The sequence below is a fragment of the Bos taurus genome, chromosome 9, assembly GCF_002263795.3.
Source record: "Bos taurus isolate L1 Dominette 01449 registration number 42190680 breed Hereford chromosome 9, ARS-UCD2.0, whole genome shotgun sequence".
Lineage (NCBI taxonomy): Eukaryota > Metazoa > Chordata > Mammalia > Artiodactyla > Bovidae > Bos > Bos taurus.
The window spans coordinates 33,301,315-33,325,905 of NC_037336.1; the positions used below are offsets into that span (position 1 = coordinate 33,301,315).

The following is a 24,591-nucleotide window of genomic DNA, read 5'->3' on the forward strand; positions in this document are numbered from 1 at the left end:
GGATGCGGGTTCAATCCCTGCTTTGGGGAGATCTCCTGGAGAAGGGAATGGCAACCCACTCAAGTCTTCTTGCTAGGAAATCCCGAGGACAGAGGAGCCTGGCAGGCTACTGTCCAAAGGGTTATAAAGAATTGGACATGACTTAGGAACTAAACAAAAACATATTTCTGGAGCTCTCTGGCAGTAAGTACAAAATTGTTGAGAATTAAACGAAAATTATACTAGAGTAATGCATATGCTGCAGAAGCACATAGGGAACAAAGTTTTGATTTAAAACTTGAATTATTTACCTGCTCTTAAAGGCTTTAGTTAAAAAAAAAAAAAAAACTAATGCATAATTTCTCTTGGAAACCAGAAGATATGGCAATCACACCAGCAGGCATTCTAGCTGTGCTTTTAATAGAGATAGATGCCCTCACTCCCCACCAGGTCCCGGTCACTCATTTCTACGGCTCACCTCGCCTTTGAAGGCACTGATTTTGAGCACTGTGGTAAAACAACACTAAGGTAACTAGTGTTGTTGTTAGTTGCTCCATTGTGTCCTGCTCTTTTGTGACCCTAGGGACTGTAGCTCACCAGGTTCCTCTGTCCAAGGAATTTCCCAGGCAAGAAGACTGGAGTGGGCTGCCAGTTCCTTCTCCAGGAGATCTTTCAAACCCAGGGATTGAACCTGAGTCCAGAAATATGGCTATCACCTCACATGTAAGAACAAAACTTACAGCCTCTGTGCCCAAATCTTCTTGCCCCCTGGGCTTCCCTTTCTGTCATATTAGCCTCAGTCTTCAATCATTTCTGGACTCAAACCCCAGTGTTGTTTTTTCTCTTCCTCCTGTCTTTCCCATTATGATCAGTCAAAATTAGAGTCTGATTTTTTTTTCTTGTGAACTAGTTAGTGTACAATTCTGCATATAAATGTACATATAAATAACGCTGTCTAAGCCACCAAGATATCACTGGTCAAACATTTAAATGTCCCTTTTCTTAGTATTATGAAATTCTGCTCTTATAAGAAAAAAGAGAGAATTTCCTGGCAGTCTAATGGTTGGGGCTCCACGCTTCCACTGCAGGAGGCTCAAGCTGGATCCCTGGTCAGGGAAATAAGATCACGCATGCTGCGTGGCATAGCCATAAAATAAATAAATAAGAAAAAAGAAAGTGAAAACTTCCTAGACAACATAGCTACATATAAAATGAGGATCAATGACAGGTGAATCAGCCTGTACATGATTATTGTATTCTAAGTTTTAAGTGACATGTCATGACAAAGGAAAATCCCAGGGGGTCACTTTTATTCAAGGCTGTAATTATGCTTCTTTTCAATGTCTTCTACTCTAAACCGCATGAGGAAACTCCTTTCACCCATTGACATTGGCAGAATAGAAGCAAGTTTAAGTTTTCAGCACTCCCATCATTACTTTACATGGGAGATTTGTGCCTTCTTGGGAAAGTTTTCCCTTTTCACAATCTAGCAGAATGAAACTAAGTCTTTGTTCTCCCAAAAAAACCTGAAAAGAACTGTGAAGTCCTAATTCATTAGAAAAGCAAACAACTGTCTTCAGAAGCTGCAATTTCACTCTTACCTATGGAAGACTATTTATGGAGTTTTCTGGGGCAAGCGCTAATATAATAAATGTATTTCATGGATATTGATGACATCAGGAATTTTCAACCGACCATCTTTCCATAGTTTTGATTACTTCAAAGGACTAGATAGAATTAACAGTACTATAGTATATAACTGGAAGTTGCTAAGAGAGTAGATCTTAGAAGTTTTCACCACAAAAAGGAAATAGTAATTATGTGAGGTGACAGCAGTTGTTAATGAATGCCATGGTGTTAAATAACTTTGAAATATATAAATATATAAAACCAGCTCATTGTAGACTTGAACTTGCACAACGTCATATGTCAATTATATCTCGATAAAGTTGAGTGGAAAAAAGAACTAGAAATACATCAAAGAGGGACTAGGAAGTACCTAGGGAGATAAAATGCCTATGGTATCATATATTGAATAAAGTAGAGCATAAATAAAGCATATGGTATCATATATTGAATAAAGCAAATGAAAACAACAGATAAACACTATTCCCACGACCTCATCCTAACACTCTGTCACTTAACTCAGAACTCAGCTCTAATTAAGAATCACGAACAAGGAAGATGTCAAGAGTCATTTAAAAGTCTACCAATTCATGTTCCGTATATAACGTATTCACTTCAATACTGTGGTCATGATATTATATTACAGTGTTGCAAGATACTATCACAGGGAAAGTAGGCAAAGGCACACAACATCTCTTGTATTATTTCTTAACTGCAAGAGGTCTGTGATCATCTCAGAATAAAAATTTCAATTAAAAAATTGGAAAAAAAAAACCTATCAGCCTGGTTAAATTTGACTGGCAGTGGGTGAAAACAAAGGTGCTTTTATTTCCTATTTTATACTTTTTTATACTATTTAGATTTTGTGATCCTGTATGCTCTTCTACTTATCTTTAATTAAAGAATTTATAGAAGCTTGCATTAAAAAGATCACTACAGAATGATAACCAATAAAGGAGAATTTTTGTTCTAAAATCTTTTTGTACTAAATCCACTAACCAAGTTCTCATATTTTTTCTAAGCAGCACGGAGTGTTGAGTTTGAGAGGGTCATAATGTATGACCCAGTTCACAGATAACAACACAAGACATATATGGAATTGCCTTAAAGCTATTTAACCAATGGTGGATGCCAGATGACAATTCCAAGGTGATCCAATTCTAGAATTTTGAAAACACTTTTGTCTCACCTCTTTATTTTGTAACATAAGTGTATTTGTGTTTAATTTTGGGAAACTACCTGCACTGCTATCTTATCAGAGCCCTCTTTAGAGTCTTTCACAACATCTGTCTATTAAAATGAACAACTTGCTGATAAGAATATCTGGCAATGGTAACAAATAGATGGAACAAATAGATGGGTAGAAGGTGGAGGAAGAACTTCAAAATGAAAGAATCAGGCAGGGCACCATCTAAAGCCACTGATGGATCTCAGCATGACCACATGAGACCATGAGATGTTACAAGTCTCCTGACACATCTAAACCCACCGATGGATCTCAGCATGACCACATGAGGCCATGAGATGTTACAAGTCTCCTGACACATCTAAACCCACCGATGGATCTCAGCATGACCACATGAGACCATGAGATGTTATAAGTCTTCTGACAGGATCAAACGTGCTCTACACACCTTCACGTGTACTCTCACCAAAAAGCAAAACATGCGAATCAATAGCTGAATCTCATCAAGACTTTACATCTAATTTCCGTCCACAGGAAACACAGAGGGTAGAAACACAAGCGTACCGACACCATAAGGAAGTCATTAGCTGAATCCAGGCTGCAATATTCTACGCGCAACTGACCCAGTTTCTTCAACAATGAGTTGTACAAAGAGATATTTTAAAAAGTGTTTTAGATTAAAGGAAACTTAAGCACCACAACAACCATGTGAATCTTATTTGGACCATTATTTGAAAAAACCAATCTTACCAAACCATTTTTAAATGATAACTGGGGGTGATCTATAGATTCAATGCAATTCCTATCAAATTACCAATGGCATTTTTCATAGAACTGGAGCCAAAAACATTCTTTTGTTGTTGTTTAATTTGTATGCAAACACAAAAGACCCCGAATAGCCAAAATGATCTTGAGAAAGAAAAACAGAACTGGAAGAATCACGCTGTCTGACTTGACTATACTATAAAGCTATGGTAATCAGAACATACGGTACTGGCACAAAAACAGGCACATGGATTAACGGAACAGGATAGAAAGCCCAGAAATAAATCCACACACTACGGTCAGATAATCTCTGACAAAATAGGCATGAATATACAATGGAGAAAAGACAGTCTCTGCAATAAGTGGTGCTGGGAAAACTGGACAGCAACACGTGAAATGTGAAATTAGAACATTTTCTAACACCATATACAAAAACAAACTCAAAATGGATTAAAGACCTAAATGTAAGACCACTCCTAGAGGGAAACACGGGCAGGACATTCTTTGACATAAATCACGCAATATTTCTTTTGATCCATCTCCTAGTGTAATGGAAACAACAGCAAAAATAAAGCATACTTAATTAAACTTAAAAGCTTTTGCACAGCAAAGGAGACCATCAACAAAATGAAAAAACAACCTACGGAATGGGAGAAAATATTTGCAAATAATGCAACCCCAGAGGTTTAATTTCCAAAATATACAAATAGCTTATATAGCTCAATATAAAGAAACGTGACCCAAACAAAAAATGGGCAGAAGACCTAAATAGACATTGCTCCAAAGAAGACATATGGATATCCAACAAGTACATGAAAAGATGCTCAACATCACTAATTCCTAGAGAAATGCAAATCAAAACTACAATGAGGTACCACTTCATACTGTTTAGAATGGCCATCATTAAAAAGACTACAAATAATCAATTCTGGAGAGAGTGTGGAGAAAAGGGAAGCTTTCTACACTGTTGGTGGAAATGTAAATTGGTACAGCCACTGTGGAGAAAAGTATAGAGGTTCCTTAAAAAAACAAAGTTATCACATGATCCAGTAATCCCAGTTATGGGCATATTAACCTGAAAAGATAAAAATGCTGAATCAAAAAGATAAATGCATCCCAATGTTCATAGCAGCATGATTTACGATAACCAAGACATGGAAGCAACCTAATGCCCATCAACAGATGAACGGATAAAGACATGGTATGTGTATGTGTGTATGCATGTGTTTGTGTGTGTGTGTGTGTGTGTGTGTGTGTGTATATATATACATATGAATATCACTAGTTATAACAAAATAAGGAAATAATGCCCTTTGTAACAACATGGATGAAACTAGATATTACCATACTAAGTGAAGTAAATCAAAGACAAATACCACATGATATCACTTGTATGTAGAAACAAAATGATACAAATAAACCTATTTACAAAACAGAAGTAAACTCACAAACATAGAAAACAAATTTAAGGTTACCAAAGGGGAAGTGGTGTTGGGGGATTAAATTAGGGATTTGAGATTAACAGATACAGACTGCTGCTGCTACTGCTAAGTCACTTCAGTCCTGTCCGACTCTGTGCGACCCCATAGACAGCAGCCCACCAGACTCCCCCTCCCTGGGATTCTCCAGGCAAGAACACTGGAGTGGGTTGCCATTTCCTTCTACAAGGCATGAAAGTGAAAAGTAAAAGTGAAGTCGCTCAGTCATGTCTGACTCTTCGAGACCCCATGGACTTCAGCCTACCAGGCTCCTCCGCCCATGGGATTTTTCCAGGCAAGAGCACTGAAGTGGGATGCCATTGCCTTCTCCAAACAGATACATATTACTATATATAAAATAACAAGGACCTACTGTATAGCATAGGGAATTATATTCAACATCTTATAATAACCTATAATGGAAAAGAATCTGAAAAAGTATATATGTAGTTGATTTACAATGTTTCAGGTGTACAGCAAAGGGTGGTTCCATTCCTGGGTCGGGAAGATCCACTGGAGAAGGGATAGGCTACCCACTCCAGTATTCTTGAGCTTCCCTGGTGGCTCAGATGGTAAAGAATCCACCTGCAATGCCTGGGTTCGATCCCCGGGTTGGGAAGATCCCCTGCAGAATGGAATGGCTACCTCCTGCAGTATTCTGGCCTGGAGAATTCCATGCACTGCATAGTCCGTGGGGTCACAGAGGACACACTTGGCTCTGGAAGGCTGAGCGACTTTCACTTTCCAAGTCTTCCTTAAGAGAGGCAAGAGTCGTTCCTCACCACCTGCTCCTAATCTTTGACTGAGATGAGAAAAGGACCGACTGTGAAATACTTCTTTTCATTCTGATCCCAGAGAGCTACTCTAGAAACTGAAACTTGGCCTCATGTTAGGGGCCTGGGTTCTAATCCTGACACTCACACATAACATGCACTTTGCTATACACCTGAAACACTATAAATCAACTACAAGTTTAAAAAGTTAGACTTTCAAATGCAATGTATTTCTATTAATAAATGCGTGCTTTCGTGCTCAGTCATCACCTCAGTTGTGTTCAATTCTTTGCGACTCTATGGACTGTACCCCAACAGGCTCCTCTATTCATGGGATTCTCCAGGCAAGAATAATGGAGTGGGCTGCCATGCCCTCCTCCAGGGGATCCTCCCAGGGATTGAACCCGAATCTCCTACATTGCAGGCGGATTCTTCACTGCTGACTCACAGGGGAAGCCCATTAATAAATGTTGCTGTTGTTCAATTGCTCAAGTGTGTCCAACTCTTTGTGACCCCATGGATTGCAGCACTCCAGGCTTTCCTGTGCTTCAGCATCTCCCAGAGTTTGCTCAAACTCCTGTCCACTGAGTCAATGATGGCATCCAACCATCTCATCCTTCTTAATACTGATGCTAATTTTAAAAAAGACATTGGGATATTAAATACTATCAGGGGAGTACTATTCACTGTTTTGGGTGTGAAAATGGTATTGAAGTTACGTGAGAAAATGCCTTTCTTTTTAGGGATGCCTACCGACATATGTAAGGCTGAAATGACATGATGACATGAAGTATGGGATTTGCCATACAGCACTTCAGCAAAAAAAGGGAGGGAGGAGAGAAAAATAAATGAAAAAGATGGGGGAAATGTTGATGGTTACTATAGCTGGGTGATGAGGTATTCATAGGTGTTTTGGTCTTTTTTTTTTTTTTTAATTAAAATGAAGAAAAATAAAGGTCAATCTTGAAGGGAAAAAAAATACAATCAGGTTTAGGATGAAGCTACACATGGTGTTGGGAGGACTCCGGGAGAGTGAGCCGCAGTGATGCATTGGTGGCAGGGGACAGGGACACTGACCTACCACCTACCCACCATCAAGGGGAGAACAGGGCAAGAAGGGGGTAAGGAGGAAGTTTGGCCACAGGAAGTTTGTCTACTTTTCGAAGTTCTACCACACAGGGCTTTTCTTCTTCTTTTGAACTGTAATTTAATTGCCAAAGCACATGATGACTAAACTTTGCATCATTTCCTCCTCTCTTTCGGCTGAAAACTTCTCCCTTCTGAAGAACATGTGAAGGGTTCATGAGGGACCTAAATCCTGGGGTTTGCCTGGAGCCACCAACCCTCTACCTCCTCAAGACAACTTACAGAAATAAAATTGGATGTCTGAAGCTTCGATTTTGGAGAAAGCTGCAAGTACTCACCAATGCTTTATAAATCCCCAAGCAATCTCGACCCCAACGCTAAACATTTTAACTCTAAGCATTTGGAAACAGTCTAAATAAGAAGAGTCAAACTATGATGTCTTCAAGCAAATTGATATTAAGGAAAAGTTAAGACCATGTTTTAGAAAACTAATTTTAAAACAATATTGACCACATACATAAGTATGAAGGGAAAAAAAAAAGGTTTAAAGTGTTTATTTTTATGGTGTGGGATTAGAATTGATTTCCATTATCTTCTAAACTATGAGTACATTATATATAAACCAGAAAAATAACATAATTAAAACTACCAAATCCACCTAATGTTCTTTGAAACATTAAAGGCTGTGTTCAGCATTAGTCTTAAGTTTCTGTAAACCAACATACCTAAACTGGCATTAAAAACTTACTCAACAAACAGCTCAGAACTTAATATAATGTGGTTCTCACTTGAAGGAGCTCACAGTCAGAGGGGGAGAGAGGTGAGTTAACAATAATTCCTGAGAGTCAAGTGACAGATCCAATGGACCCAATATCTGCTCTCCAAATACCTGAAATGAACGGATATGCCTCTTTCAGACTTTAACATCAGCTACTTAGGAAGTACGGCTATACAAGCTATTCTCTAAATAAGCTTAAGACAAATCCCAGATGCTTGTCTACACGAATCCACCATTTATTTAGTCTACTGTAATTCCAGCCACTAAGAAAGGAAAACAATAACTTCCTTAAAAGACTATTTCCCTTTGATAAGAAGTCACGTTCCACTAACAGCAAAGTGAAATTAAGACATATCTGATATGGACTAAGTTCTGCAATACTACAAAGAATGATTCAGGCTTTAAAAACATTTTTTTAAACTGAATTGCACTTGTTGGAAAATTATCTGGATGAAGTTAAACAACTAGTACAAAAATACCTTTAAGATTAATTACTAACTCAACCACAGAACAAGACAGCAGTCTTCACACTTGTTTTATTATGACCCATAGTTAGAATCAAGATTTTTTTTCGTCACAACCTAAGCAAGCGCACATCCATACACCTGCATAAATAACAAGAGCCTAATGTTATAGTCCCTTGGACTGCAAGGAGATCCAACCAGTCCATTCTGAAGGAGATCAGCCCTGGGATTTCTTTGGAAGGAATGATGCTAAAGCTGAAACTCCAGTACTTTGGCCACCTCATGCGAAGAGTTGACTCATTGGCAAAGACTCTGATGCTGGGAGGGATTGGGGGCAGGAGGAGAAGGGGACGACAGAGGATGAGATGGCTGGATGGCATCACCGACTCGATGGACGTGAGTCTGAGTGAACTCCGGGAGTTGGTGATGGACAGGGAGGCCTGGCGTGCTGCAGTTCATGGGGTCGCAAAGAGTTGGACACGACTGAGTGACTGAACTGAACTGAACTGAATATTATAGTACTTTTTATTATATGTAATGAACTATGATATTTCCTACTCTATTCCATTTCTTTCTTTTTTAAAATTAAAAGCATACTGGTTGTGCCAAGTGAACTAAATGTACCACCTACAGATGGGTCCCAAGTTGCAATTTGGGAAAGAATGCTCTAAAATATCACAAGTGAAACCATTTCTAGAAACATGATTTCATTACAGTTGTATCTTTGCTCTTTGTAATATTCAAGTTACAACAGGTCTCAATGCATATACCATCACCCCTGTGTGGGTGTGAGAAAATTTCTTCCTATGTCTGAGATCAAGTGAACTCTTGATGACTACAATCTTTTCAACCACAAAAGGGAGTTTGCAATTATTACAGAGCTCTTTGTCTGATGGTAAAGCGAACAGCTTTCCCAAGCTATTACTAATTTCACTGTCAGCCATCCTCTCTTGTAAACTTTGTTACCCTCCAATTGTGCTTAACTTTTTTACTTATGTGTTGCCTGGAAAAGAATAGAAAAGCAAGCGGAGAAGAGTCTTTTTATTCTTTTTTTTGAGTCTTTTTATTCTTTGTGAGAATAAATAAACAGAAGTTACAATGGTAAAACTTCAATTATTCTAAATCTTTAGTTTTCCTGAAAAAATAATGGATGATAGGTGTAGCCATAGACACATGACTGACTCTGCAAAACAATTCTGCAAACTTAAACTTTAAGAATCTCCTTAAACTTTATTCTTACTATGTATAAAATAGGTGCTAAAGGTATAACTATTAATGTAATGAAGATGACACTTTTGTCTCAGCAGATGAAAGGCATATGAAAGTAAAAAAAAGGGGGAGGAACAGAAGGGACTTGTCAAGTCTCTCTATGTGAACTCTCAACACAATGCTTCCTATCAGCTAAAGAAAAAAATCACTTAAATCAATAATATGCATGAAAATTAAATCATTTCAAGAGGTCCTATCCAACAGTCCCTACATAATGGGAGATGTTTTCATCAGTGTGCAAAGACATCAATAATTTTAATATTAACATATTAAAAAGCATCATTTGTGCCCAATGGAAATAAAAATCTCAAAACCTAGTTTAATGCTATTCTTTGCTCCTGCTGCTAAGTCGCTTCAGTCGTGTCCGACTCTGTACGAACCCAGAGATGGCAGCCCACCAGGCTCCCCTGTCCCTGGGATTCTCCAGGCAAGAACACTGGAGTGGGTTGCCATTTCCTTCTCCAATGCATGAAAGTGAAAAGTGAAAGTGAAGTCGCTCAGTCATGTCCGACTCTTAGCGACCCCATGGACTGCAGCCCACCAGGCTCCTCCGTCCATGGGATTTTCCAGGCAAGAGTACTGGAGTGGGGTGCCATCGCCTTCTCCGAATGCTATGCTATTCTTTAATGGGGTATAAATAAAATCAGTGACAATTCCATAGTTCTTTGGTCACCCTCCAGTCTTGTGACTCCTACGAAAAGGAAAAAAGATCACTGTAAGGGCTGAGGATGTGAGGGGAAGACACATATTGTTTTTCTAATTTCATAAACTATTTCCATATACTTGGGAAGTGGCAATGCACTAGGTTCCTCTGTCCTTGGAAGCTGTGTGGCCTTGAGTGAGTCCCTTTGCCTCTCCAGGAGTCAATTCACCATCTGCAACACAGAGACAATGACAGTGCCCAACTAGGGTCATCATGAGGATCAGATGATACAATGCTAGTAAAGCACTGGGCAGAGAGGCGAGCATATAGCGAGAATTCAGTGTTATAATTACTATATTTTTCTCTTAAAATACTATACACAAAGTATCAAGAATATTGTTTTGAATTAGATGGCTTCTTCCAAATTGTAACACTCATTGGCTCTATGATTCTAAGAAGTTTGTATCAATCTTCCTTCAAAATGACCAACCAAAACTGGGCATGGTAAAGATGAATAAGGCTGTGTGTGTTAAGTGTTTGAAATTACTGGAAAGTCTAACTGGAATGCATTCCTCAAGATGTACGTAGGGCTACTAACTGGCAGCTCAGCATCTGTCCGAGTAGGCACTGTGGATCCCCTGGCCCTAGAAGGTTTACAGAGAGCAAGCCCATGTCACCAAAAAAGAGTTACAAGGCAAATAAGCTCCCAGAATCCTTTTCTTTACCTCAGGACAATCTCAAAGCCCCTGCTCTAACAGAGGACGCAGGCTGTAATACTCCCAAGGAACTCCTTGCTCATTGGATATCTCCTGGGAGTGGTGTTCTGTGGGACATATGGGCCAACTCCTAGGCACACAGAGACCCCAAAACAGTGCTTCTGGGATCAAAGATCAGTTGTGGAGAGATGGACCTGAGACTTTAGAGGTCTACAACCAGAGGCTGAAATTGTAATATCTGACTGATATTCTAAAGTCAGACTTCCCAAAGTTGTTATTAAGTTACAAGTGCTTAACTTACAAGAGAAATTGGTAACAAATTGGACACATTGTATGAGAAAAGTGTCTCCGTTTCACAGATGCAAATATAAAAATAAAACAAAACCCTTGTTTGTAAAGCAAAATAAACCTAAGATGACTGCTTTATCCCTGTTGAATAGATGCTCAGGATAAGGAAGTCAGAGAAAAATGGCTGCTGACCTTTACTAATAATGTCAGGATGTTGATGTCATGGCCACGCTGCAGTTGCTCAAGCTGAGGATAAATAAGAGCAATCCTTTCCATCTCAATGTGCTATGTTTTCCGAATTTGGTTCCATGTTAAATATGCATACTACTGATATTCACATAAATTGTAACCAGACACTGACTTTTCTCTCCATGTCCAAAAATTCCAATATTACTAAGTACAAAGTTCACCTGGGTTTTAGAAGTTAAAACTGTGGATAAACAAGGTCCTACTGTATAGCACAGGGAACTATATTTAATAACCTGTGATAAACCATAATGGAAAAGAAAATGAAAAAGAATGTGTATATATACACACACACATATATATAAAACTGAGTCAGTTTGCTGTACAGCAGAAATTAACACAACATTATAAATCATCTGTACATCAATAAATTTTTTTAAAATATAAAATGGTAAATGTTTCTCTCTTGCTCCCTCATACACACAGGTATTTTCACTTTGACAGATTTTTTTTTTAATTATTAAGAACCAAAAAGTTACTAGAACAGGAAAAAAGAAACATAAAATTAATTGTGAAAGGCTCTTACTAATAGGTAGCATTTATCAACCATCTATTGTAAAAAGTGACATACTGAGTGTTCTAAGGGCCTTTATATTAATTTTATTTAATCTTTAGGATCATCATATTTGGTTAATATATTATTAATTCCCATTTTAAAAATTATAAAACATTTCATACACATAGGCATACATATAAATAGCTATGTATAAATAGTAAAATCTCAAACATCCAAGTACATACCCCATATCTTTTGAGACAGGGCAATTCCAGCACAACCCAAGAAAGCACACAGCATCCTTTCTTCATCACATGTCCTTCCTATTATCCCTGTTATATGTGTGAAGAAGTGGAGGCTCTGAGAAGCTGAGTTGTCAGCCCCATGGAGGAGCTGGCGTGTGAACCTCACCTGTCTGACTCTAGAGACCATGAAACTCAAGCATTTAGGCTGCAATTGCTAAAGCTGCACATTTTGGGAGTGAGGAAACAGAGATTTAAGACATGCCCAGGATCACACTACTACTGCTAAGCAGCACAACTGGCATTAAAACCCACATTACAATTATTTATTTATAGTCCTTCTCTTTTGGTCTCAAAATTAACATGAGGAAGAGAGCCATATTTAAGTCAGGGTTTCTCATAAAACTTACGACAAATTCCACCACTCTCTCTTTTAAATTATTTAAGTAAGTGCTTTTTACTAGACTATTAAAGGAATAGTCTGAGAGGCGACTATTTCACTTTCAGCAGAGGTTGTTCTACTTGATTGCATCAGTGTAGCTTCCAAAAGCTGCTCTGTAAATGAAGGTTTCAGTAGATTAAAGTGCTGCTTCTCAAACTTCAGTGGGCACAGCAACCACCTGGAAATCTTACTAATACACAGGGCCTGAAATTTCTGCATGTCCAAAAATCTCTTGATAATGACTATTCTGCTGGTCCTTTTAAGATGTACTCTGAGTAGCAAGAGACTTGGGAAGGAAGTGAAGTGTTAGTTGCTCAGGCATGTCTGACTCTTTGCAACCCCATGAACACCAGGTTCCTCTGTCTATGGAATTCTCCAGGTAAGAATACTGGAGTGGGTTCCCATTCCCTTCTCCAGTGGGTCTTCCTGACCCAGGGATTGAACCTGGGTCTCCTGAATTGCCGGCAGATTCTTTACCATCTGAGCCATGAGGGAAGCCTAAGAGACTTAAACAGCCTTCATTATTAACAGGGATCTTGCCGTGAATTTTTTTAAAAATGAAAAATCCTTAACATGTAAGCTTTGTATGGTTTTACTTTAGTGTCTATTTCTAAAATTGGAACACATCTATTTCTGACATAGATTTACTCTAGATTTCACTTATACACCTAGGACAGAAAATAATAAATTTCAGGATCTATATTTAAGCCAGAGTGATATTTCTGACACATGGACAAGAGCATCAATTTAGAAATTATTTGAACATACAATGGAAAATATACAAAGAAATAGGATGAGAAGGTTTGTGGGAACACACATGTATGCACCACATACAAGGAAAAAGCAATCAATGTGTACCCACCAAAGAACAGCAAATCTCCATTGGGAAAGAGATGGCATTTTATCATACATCTAATGAGGTATGAAACGTAAGACTTGTGAGAAAAAAAGTAAACCTTATAAAATTCATGTCATATTGCATGGTTGTAAAAATTGTACAGCCATTGCACATTCTGTATTCTGCACTGCTGAATGTATCACAGTGGATAAGATCCATGGTTAGCTACTAACTGGAAGTTTTTGGTGGTTCAGATGGCAAAGAATCTGCCTGCAATGCAGGAGACCTGGCTTTGATCCCTGGGTGGGGAAGATCCTCCGGAGAAGGGAATGGCAACTCACTCCAGTATTCTTGCCTGGAAAATTCCACGGACAGAGGAGCCTGGCGGGGCTACAGTTCATGGGGTTGCAAAGAGTTGAACACAACAGAGTGACTGACACTTTCCACTTAAAGGTCTTAATATTTCTGTGGCAAATATAATCACCTCTAAGAGAAAGCCAAAGGCTACTAATTTAAAACTTTATTGCATAAAAACCCCCTGAAACTGCATTCTTCCAAGGCTTCCTTTCTTGAACTTGATCTCATCTGGAAGAACATCTCAAGAAGATGAGAGTCAGGAGACCATCCTAAGGCACTTAAAACTGTAGGACTTGCTCCCCGAGTCCACTTTAGGCACAGAAAGTGAATGTGTCTGGGGTAAATGATCCAGTCTCTCTGAATCTCAGTTCTTTCAACAGCTCTCAGACTTGTCAGGACTAAATTAAGTTAGAGGCAAAAAAAAAAATTGACTAAAAAAAATACAAAGGTAAGGTTTTAAAATGTTGTTTACATCAAAAAAATCTGATTGGGTAACAATCATCAACAGACACTTAAACCACTAACTGAAATATTGATGGGGATGAGTCCTGTGAGTGAGCAAGAAATTACTATCCTGCAGACTACTTCCAGGTCATATGGGAAAAGGCAACTTTATAACGGAGGGATCAAGCTGTAATTTCTGGAAGTCACTGATCATTCTTGGCATCATTCAAACACGGGGCAATAAAATAACAGTAGTAATAAATGCATCTTGTTGTGATACAATTAGTAGTACATGGCACTCTGAGGTACCTTTATCAAAACATTTAGCCTGAGTCTAATCACAGTTGTAGGTCTAATTCAGCTTTATACTTTAGGCGCTGGTGCAAGTAACAGACACACCACTCAGAAGCAGTAAGTCAACTTAAAATGTGAGCCATGTCACCAGATGACTGAATCTGACTTCCTTTCAGGAAAATAAAATGTATGCGGCTGGGGATCAGCCATAGACTAAAAGTGACTTAACAGATGTAGTAACTAACGGCAAAGTGTGAACCTTGTTTAGATCCTTGTTTGAACAAACCAATAGCCCAAAGACATGTTTAGGTCAACAGGGGAAATATGACTTGAGTATTAGATGATATTAAGATATTACCATTAGTATTTTTAGGTGTGCTCAAGCCATTGTGGCCATGTAAGAAAATGTTAATAGATGTGAATTAAATCTTTAGGGGAGAAATGCCTTGAAGTCTTTAATATACTTGAATACCTCAGGGGAAAAGCAGTGTGTTTGTTAAGATCTTAATAATATAGCACAGTAACTATAGCAAAGAGGATGAAAAAGGAAAAGAAGAAAGACGGGTTGGGGGGAAGAAAAAGGAATTTCTTACCCAAAAGGCAAGAGGGTCTCAAAGATTTTTCGACCCTTCTGAGCTAGCACTGACAGCAGGTACAGGGCCATTTCTTTGTTGAGTTGAGTTACCTTCTATTCTAGACTCTTGGCAAAGCAGTGGCTTTCTAGGGGCAAGTGGAAGAAAAGGCAAATCGTGGTCCATGTGATTCTCACAGTGAGCAGCCTCCATTCTAAACTCAGAGCAGGAGCAATCTAATAAACAGATCTCACGTTCCAGTGGGCCCATGAGCTATTATGTCTCAACAGTTTCCTCCTTGGGACTGAAATCAACCACACTTCAATCTGAAGTGAACCTGCTTTCGTGAAAAGCAATAAGAAAGCTGCATTAACCTACTCAGCCACTTAGAATTTAAGTGAGACCCACAGAAATGTTTAATGTTTTCCCTGTAGGAAATTTTATATACTGGCACTCGAAACTGAACTGGACTTCATAACTCATAACCTTTAACATTCACTGGTCTTGATGTTCATCAGAAATAAAAGTGTTGTTTTTTCCTTTTTTCAAGAATAGAGTGCTCCATAAAAATCATTTACACACAACCTCTAGGTATATTCATGAAACACTCTCAGTTATGAAATGGAGCCATATAAAATTAAAACGACCATATACAAGTGTATATAAGACAAAGACATTTCTGCAAATATGGGGAATTACGTCTTCCCTGGAGATCATGAAAACTAGATAAGTAGATTAAACAGAAGTGGCATTGAATAGTCAAGGCATATAGGACTCTATAGCTTGACACAGTGCCAATGTCACAAATACCTAAACTGTCCCCAAATGATCTTCAAGGTAAAGCAGGGCCCTGCTGTCCTCAAGGTATAAGCACCTGCAGATCTCAGGGGACCACTGACTCACCTCGCCCAAACCGGTATACCACCCGCTCCCCTGCTCTCAAGATTGCCAGCACCTAACCTGGCAGCTTTCCCAGTGTTGTTTGGAAAGGGGTCTCAGATTCCCAGCCCTTTTCAGGGTTGAATTCAGTTATTTTCTTGAACACATGTAAGGTATCTCTAAAGACATCACAACAGTCATGTGTGCAATATCCTCTAAAAACACTTAAGTGACTATTACCCTTCACCTCATTCTCTCAGACTTCAGCCACAGTGTGCATGCACTGACTCAGGAAACAGTTATCTGGAAATAGTTATCAGCCAGGCACTGTACTTGGTGCTGGTGCTGAATAAAAAGGCTCTGTTTCATTCCTGCTTTCATGAATCTCAGACTTTCCTCCTCTTTTTCTCCCATCCCCACCCCCATCCCAAGATTAGAACTCAGTTTGAATTTATTTCCACAGTGGGTTAAAAATCACCATGTGGTTTTTTTCCCCCTCATCAATTAAGTCTCTTCCATTCCTGAACCCCCTAAGGTGAAAAACTTTTTTTTTTTAATTTTATATACAAAGCAGAGAATTAACATCTGGAAGATGATATCAATGTGATTACATCTGGAAGATGATATCAGTGCTGCAAAAAGGCAAAATTACTCCTTAGTCTTTCTTACTCCAGACCTGAAAGTCTGGCAATAGTTTTCGTTTCATCTTCAATGCTTTGGAATATACCAGAAGTTCAGTTCAGTCCAGTCACTGAGTCGTGTCCAACTCTTTGCAACCCGATGGACTGCAGCACACAGGCTTCCCTGTCCATCACCAACTCCCGCAGCTTACTCAAACTCATGTCCATTGAGTCAATGATGCCATCTCCTCCTCTGCCGTCCCCTTCTCCTCCTGCCTTCAATCTTTCCCAGGATCAGGATCTTTTCCAATGAATCAGTTCTTCTCATTGGGTGGCCAAAGTATTGGAGTTTCAGCCTCAGCATCAGTCCTTCCAATAAATAATCAGGACTGATTTCCTTTAGGATGGATTGGTTGGATCTCCTTGCAGTCCAAGGGACTCTCAAGAGTCTTCTCCAACACCACAGTTCAAAAGCATCTCTTTTTTCGGCATTCAGCTTTCTTTATACTCCAACTCTCACATCTATACATGACTACTGGAAAAAGCATAGCTTTGACTAGATGGACCTTTGCTAGCAAAGTAATGTCTCTGCTTTTTAATATCCTGTCTAGGTTGGTCATAGCTTTTCTTCCAAGGAGCAAGTGTCTTTTAATTTCAAGGCTGCAGTCACCATCTGCATTGATTTTGGAGCCCCAAAAAATAAAGTCTGTCACTTTATTATAAAGTCCATTGTTTCCCCATCTATTTGCCATGAAGTGATGGCACCGGATGCCATGATCTTTGTTTTCTGAATGTTGAGTTTTAAGCCAACTTTTTCACTCTCCTCTTTCATCATCAAGAGGCTCTTCAGTTCTTCTTCCCTTTCTGCCATAAGGGTGGTGTCATCTGCATATCTGAAGTTGTTGATATTTCTCCCAGCAATCTTGATTCCAGTTTGTGCTTCATCCAGCCTGGCATTTCGCATGATATACTCTGCATATAGGTTAAATAAGCAGGGTAACAATAGACAGCCTTGACATACTCCTTTCCCAATTTGGAACAGTCTGTTGTTCCATGTCTAATTCTAACTGTTCCTTCTTGGCCTGCTTACAGATTTCTCAGGAGGCAGGTCAGGTGGTCTGGCATTCCCATTTCTTGAAAAATTTTCATAGTTTGTTGTTATCCACATAGTCAAAGGCTTTGGCGTAGTCAATAAAGCAGAAGTAGATGTTTTTCTGGAACACTCTAGCTTTTTCGATGATCCAACGGATATTGGCAATTTGATCTCTGGTTCCTCTGCCTAATCCAGCTTGAACATCTGGCAGTTCATGGTTCACGTACTGTTGAAGCCGGGCTTGGAGAATATTGAGCATTACTTTACTAGCATGTGAGATGAGTGCAATTGTGCGGTAGTTTGAGCATTCTTTGGCATTGCCTTTCTTTGGGATTGGAATGAAAACTGACCTTTTCCAGTCCTGTGGCCACTGCTGAGTTTTCCAAACTTGCTGGCATATTGAGTGCAGCTCTTTCACAGCATCATCTTTTAGGATTTGAAATAGCTCCACTGGAATTCCATCACCTCCACTAGCTTTGTTCGTAGTGATGCTTCCTAAGGCCCACTTGACTTCACATTCCAGGATGTCTGGCTCTAGGTGAGTTATCATACTGCCGTGGTTATCTGGGTCATGAAGATCTTTTTTGTACAGTTCTTCTGTGTATTCTTGCCACCTCTTCTTAACATCTTCTGCTTCTGTGTGAGTTCCTCTATTTTAAACCCATATTTTCAGACTTTCTGTTTACAAATAGCAGTTGGACTAGACATACAAGTTCAGTACTTTGTCTTGTTCAGGTTGATTCTCAGCTAGGGTCAGCTCGGAGTCTTCAACCGCAGGGCAGGAACTGGTTCCTCACTGCCTTCTCACCCTATTCTCACTGAGCACCCATCTCCTACCAAGCACCCAGCAAGCACTAGTCACAGCACCAGGCTTCTCATGGACCTTGCATTCTCATGGCAGGGAGATAGACAAGAAAGAAAGCTATAGATCACTCTGTTAGAAGATATGAAGTGCTCTGGAGAAAACTGCAAGCAAGGAGCAGAGCATGTGGAGTTTTGGGGAAGACAAGAGGGCTCCAGGTGGTTAGGGCTGGTCTCCTTCCAGCCCTTTCTTGGGCAAGATCCCAAGAAAGACTAACGGGGAAGGAAGTTGTGTGGACATTTGGGGACAAGCCTGTTCCAGGCAGAGGGAGTAGCACATGCAAAGGCTCTGAGCTAGCAGGGAGCCTGATACCACCAAGAAATAGTGAGAAAATCAGTATGGCTGGGAACATGGAGTGTGGTAGAGAATGAGATCCAGGAGGCAGTGGGGGAGGCAGAACAAAGGGTCCCTGTATGTGTCAATAGTAATAAACAGTAATAATTAATAAGGTAGCTGCCATTTATTGAGTTCTCTGTGCTAAGAGCAAGTCCAAATAGGTATTGTGTATTATCTCCTTACCTGGAGGAGGGCATGGCAACCCACTCCAGTATTCTTGCCTGGAAAATCCCACGGACAGAGGAGCCTGGAGGGCTACAGTCCATGGGGTTGCAAAGAGTTGGACATGACTAAGCACAGGACATTATCTCCTTAAAATTTTAAAACAACCGGTTGCTCTAATATGCAGAGATTTGACTTCATAATTCAGGACTATCATAGCAGTAAGTCCAAAACTCTCTAGGAAATATCTCCCTTGTCCCTCTTCCCTGTCCCGTACCCCACTGCCTTAACATGACTAAAATCTTTGCTACATGCTGCAGTTAATTTCCCCTTGCACCTGAAAAATAAAAATCTAGTTTCTTATAAATGTCAAATGTCTTGCTTATTTCCAAGTTGTGATCTTTAATATGATTTTCTAGTCTGTTGCAGTACCCTAAGGTAAAAGGGTTCAACTTATGAAAAGTGTGTAAGTACAGTTTGAGACACTTCAGAGTTCAAATCCTGTTTTAATTACATCCTTTGATGTGTTTAATTAATCCTTCAGCACAACTTTTTCTCCCCTGAAATATATGGTATAACTTCATGTTTCAGGGTGCCAGTTACAGATTGCACAAACTAGTGCCAAAAGACATATTGTTCTGGTGGCCACCCTCCCTTCCTTCTGCTGCACTTGCATTTAAAGGCATCCTGACGTATAGAAATAAGCACGCCAAGAGAGCTGGGCTTGCGAAACAGAGCTAATTAGTGGAAGCATCAGATGTGCCTTCATAAGAACTTTGATTAAACCCTTTATTACCTAGTTTCCTCTAAGGAGGACAATTTGAAAATATCTCCTAAATAAAAAGACACTGTTCAGTTCAACTCGAGAAACATTTATTGGTCAGGTGCTATGAAGATAAGGACAGTCCCAGTCACTGCCCTCCAGAACTTAGAGTTTATCACGTTGACCAAATGGCAGACCTTCAAGATGAAGGAAAATCTGGGATAACTGCACGCACTGATGCAGAAGGTGCCAGAAGAAAGTGGGGACTACTTTTTAAAAAGCCAGTCACCCAAAGCATCAGACATCACCTGTCCCCTGTTGAACCAAATGTAAAGGACAGATGGCTTAAAAGCAGAACTTCTGAAAGTAAAAAGTTAGAGTTGGGCAGAATCTTATAATCAAATTTTCTGTATCTAATTGTATGCTTACAAGTTTCCACAGATATTAACTGCTTATTTTTATTCTTCTAATACTTAAATCACAAGAAGGAAATCTTTAATATCCATTTCCAAATATTTTAGTGAAGAAAGAATCAGAGATTTTTAGTTAGCACCAATTCCTCACATGAATAAAAGGTATTTTATTTCACAAAACTGATAATCAAGGTAATAAGACCTAAGCCCAAGCCTATGGATTTATACAAACTGAAACAATGCTAATGATCAACATACATGTGATATTACTGTCGTCGTTTTAGTCACTAAGTCATGTCCAATTCTTTTGCCAGGCTCCTCTGTCTTTGGGATTTCCCAGGCAAGAATACTGGAGTGGGTTGTCATTTCCTTCTTCATGGGATCTTCCCAACCCAGGGATGGAACCCACATCTCCTGCACTGCACCGAGATTCTTTACCGCTAAGCCACCTGCGAAGCCCCAAATGTGATATTATGTAAAGTCAAAATCATGTGAAACAATCTGTGGAAATACTTAACATTAGTTAAGTGGGTCCAGAGGAACAGGGCATAAGAAGGAGCAAAAATCAGCCCATATTCTGCTTATCAAGCCCTAATGCCTGGGGCCTGCCTGGCAGTGAATATAGAAGAATGGACTTTAAAAAAAAAAAAGAAAAAAAAATATATAGCAAAAACAGCACATAGGCAAGCAGCAGTCTTACAAGGAACCAGTATAGCTTCAGGGGTCACCAGACTCTGACTTTTTAAAAAAAATGAATAAATTCATTGACTAGGCTTATAAATATTCAGATTATCACATTTATTTCCTGAAACAACACAATGAATAGAAGTCTAATATTAAATGGTCTGTGACACAGATGGTAGTAGCACTTTATCATATTATCATCACACAGTATTATATGATATATGTTATAATAATATACGATATATATAATTAACATTGTACAATATCAGATGTTTCCAGCATCTCAAAGCTGATTTGAATCAGAATTACCTGTGGGAACTTTTTAGAATCGCATCTTCCCAGGCCCCACCCATTGGATGTTCTGATTCACAGTATGGGTTTGGGGCTTTACAAAGCTTCTGGAGACAGGGGTGATCAGGCAGGTGGGGGAGCCAAGAAGCACCAGACTAAGCTACCTTCAAAAACAATGATGGTAAAATGCAATAAATAGAGTCTTCTCAACAAAACCAGATTCATGCTAAGGCACGAGTCTTACTTTTTAAACATTAAGAGTACTAATATCACTGAAGATCACCATACAACTATATACCCAGTAGCATATTTCAAAACCTAAAACGGGTTTGCATACTTAAATTTACGAAAACTTGAAAAACAGGTGATCAAGGGCTAATCTGAAATACCACAGATGTGAGAGATATTCAAAAATCATTGATTTTGCCTCTTCACTCAAGAGATATCAGAACTCAAGTTCCTAGATTTTTTTTCAGTAAATGTGCCAAATCTAAGTTTTACTTCTTTTGTGTTTGAATACCTATGCCTTTATTGGTTCTTTTAACATCCTAAATATACAGGATTCTTCATGGAAACACGACATCTTCTTCCAACAATTTTGTGCAATAAATATCAAATGTGAAGCTCTAGGAATCTAAGCAATCACACTACTTCCCAGAGACTGCTCTATAAAGCACCCAGTTAACAGTCTGGATGCCATATAACATCTAAAAAAACTGCATTTGGAAAGATGGTGACAGCTGTGGCCAGACTAGTATAGGAACACATCGCTGGATCTATTCATAGATGTACAGTACTGAAGGTGCATCTTCAAACAATGACCTGAGAAACATTTTCTAAGGGCTTAAGACACCCACGATCAAAATCCTACATATTTAATAAAAGCACACACATTTATCAATATTTTACAACATTCCTAGCATTCTGCTATTTTAGGGGTTTATTTTTTTCTTTCTTTCCTAACAAATAGCTATGTAAGCTAATTTAGGAACCAAAATCAACATCTTGAGTATCAAAGTTTCAGACTGAGAATAGAGGGTTCAGTGACCAAAACGCCTGCCTTTGGTTTAGCTTTGATTCTTGTCCCATTAGAAAACACGGGGTGGGGAGCCGTCAAAATATTCTGGATAGATGCACTGCCATTAAATCATCTGAGTTGATGAGGGGCAAAAGTAAGCTAGGAGGGAAACCACTGGAAAACTCCGCAGAAAGCTGTCCCTCGCGATCAATAAAGAACTAAATTTCAAGGATTTGCCTACAGCTGGTAAAACGGCTTACTGCTTTCAGCTGCTGGATAAGCAGCAGTAAACTCGCCGGTGGGCTAATTAGGTCCAACTTGAAGGCAAGGACCAGGTCCAGAGAACGATCAGCCAGGTCGGGAGACTCGCTTAGACACCCAAGAAGGAGCCGAACCACACGGTTCCAAGTCGGGGCGCAGCAGCACACTCTAGAGGGGCGTCCTGTTTGGGGCTGCCGGCTTCCCAGGGCGGACCTCGGGAAATCGTTTCCCAACCATCCGTGCCAGCCAGAAGCTCACACGCCGCGCAGGGACGAGAGGCGGCCGACTGTGGGCAGCTCTGTCAAAAGGTTTGAGAGGCGCCTCCCCCGCTCACACCCTCCCGGTAAGGCTGGGGTCTTCAGCTCGCGAACCCCGGGCCATGTCACTTCTCACGGGGCCCGCGGAGTCAGGAAGTCTGGAAACCAACTGAGGGGGAGAGAGAAAGTAGGGAGGCGCGAAGTGTCTGCGGGCAAAGGAAGGAGTTTGGTGGGGAGCGACTGGAATGCAGTAACTTATTTTTGACCCGAGCCGCCATCGGCTGGAGAGAGCGGGACTCCAGGCGCAGGCTGCGACTCCGACTTTCCCCCGCGCGCTGTCCCTCCAGGCCCAGCCCGCCGCCCACCGGACGCGCTCCACTCACCCAGCTCCTCCGCCTGCAGCCAGAGCGGCGCGAAGACCGCGAGCAGCAGGGCCAGGAGGCCGCGCCGGACAGCCCCCGCCTGCGCGCAGCCGCCGCGGGCGCCGGCCACCATGGCCCCGCCGGGCGCCAGCTTGGCAGGCTCAGCTTCCCCTTGGCGCGCGCAGCGCCGCCGCCGCCCCGGCCGGCCGCCTCCTTCGCGGCCGAGCGCAGCGCCTGGACTGGGCGCAGCCGCGGCCGGGCACCGAATCTCATTGGGGCGGCCCGGGGCCCAGCCCGGCGGGGGCGTCTCCTGCCCCGCCCCGCACGCCGGCCCCCAAGGAGGAAGTGGCTCCCGGGTGGCGGCGGGCCGCCGGAGTGGAGGCGCACCGGGAGCTCCGTTTTCCTCCGAGAGCATACGCTCTCGTTTTCCTCCGCCCCTCCTCTCCAGTGCACGTGAACCTGGGAGCCCGGAGGACTCCTGTCGGTGAGACCTGCCCCGAGCAGCAGTGTGCCCGGGGAGTCCCCAGAGTGCCGGAGCCAGGGGTGGGCGCGCCGCCTACTCTCTGCTAAGCCCACGGGGCTGAGCATGCCATTGACAGTAGCAATGGAGGGACTCGAAATATTGTCACGGTAGGATGATGGTGGTGACAACATCCAGTTCAAGTTCCCTCATTCATTCATTCATTCATTGAAAAGTTACTAGGTTTCAGAAGGGTGCCTTCCAGGCACGGCTCTAAAACCTTGTGACACTTGGCAGACATTAAAAATAATCAGGCAAGTATGCAAAGCAAATTGCAGTCGTAGACGAAGAGTGCCAGTGGAGTACACCCAGGAAGGTCTAATTAGATGGCAGGAGTCGAGACTGCAGGTAGGAATTAGACACGAAAGGCTTCACTTAAAAAGTGGCATCTGAGCTGAGGCTCGGAGAGTGAATGGGACTCGGGAAAACTGAAGGCGGGGGCAAGAGAACTTACCTGCTGCGCAGAAGAGCTGAGGGAGGAAAGGGCCTGCGTGGGGGGAGCGAGGCGAACAGGTGAGTTCATGGCCGGGAGTGGGAAGCCAGAGTACTGAGCAGGGGCCGAACGCGGAGGGCCTGGAAGGGTGTTTAAACTTCATCCCCGGCGCAAAGAGCAGCCACGGAGGGTTCAGACGGGAGGAACGACATGATCTGGCGGGTGAAGGAGGGTTTGGGGGAGGACAGTTTGGAAGAGGGGAGGATTACAAGGCTATTAGCGAATAGCTGGGTGAGAAAGAGGTAGTGAAAGTGAACGAGGACAGATTGAATACACATTTTAAAGACTGACGTCTCCAGATCGCTAGACCTCAGCTCTCTACCGTAACCTTCTCGCTACCGCTCCGCGCGCTGCGGTTTTCCTGGGTAACACCTGCGGAAGCAGAGAGGCGGAAGTACTGGGGCGGGGGTGGGGAGTACCAGTAGCCTCTCTAAGGTCCAGTTCGGTCCATCACGCGCTTTTTGGATACCCCCGATACAGTCTGTGCACACATGCATTCCTTTTTTCCTCTATTTTTTGACTGACTAAAGTTAGTCGAAACTTCCAATGAGATTATCTTTGGGGCTTTGCTTTCTGGAAGGCAGCAGAACTTAGA

At 41.2% G+C, this 24,591-nt stretch overlaps 1 protein-coding gene across 3 annotated transcripts in view; it reads right to left on the reverse strand.

Moving 5' to 3' along the window:
• The window catches only part of DCBLD1 (discoidin, CUB and LCCL domain containing 1), a 75,824-nt gene extending 51,560 nt beyond the window's left edge, over nucleotides 1-24,264 (reverse strand). For 2 of the 3 annotated variants that reach the window (XM_002690094.7, XM_059890143.1), the window contains exon 1: nucleotides 23,005-23,224. In XM_002690094.7, coding sequence (XP_002690140.3) covers nucleotides 23,005-23,116 — 112 coding nt within the window. In that variant the 5' untranslated portion in view covers nucleotides 23,117-23,224. Of the gene's footprint in view, nucleotides 1-23,004; nucleotides 23,225-23,957 lie in introns of those variants that run through there. The other variant, XM_005210754.5, reaches the window with a different exon arrangement.
• Nucleotides 24,265-24,591: the final 327 nt, after the last annotated feature.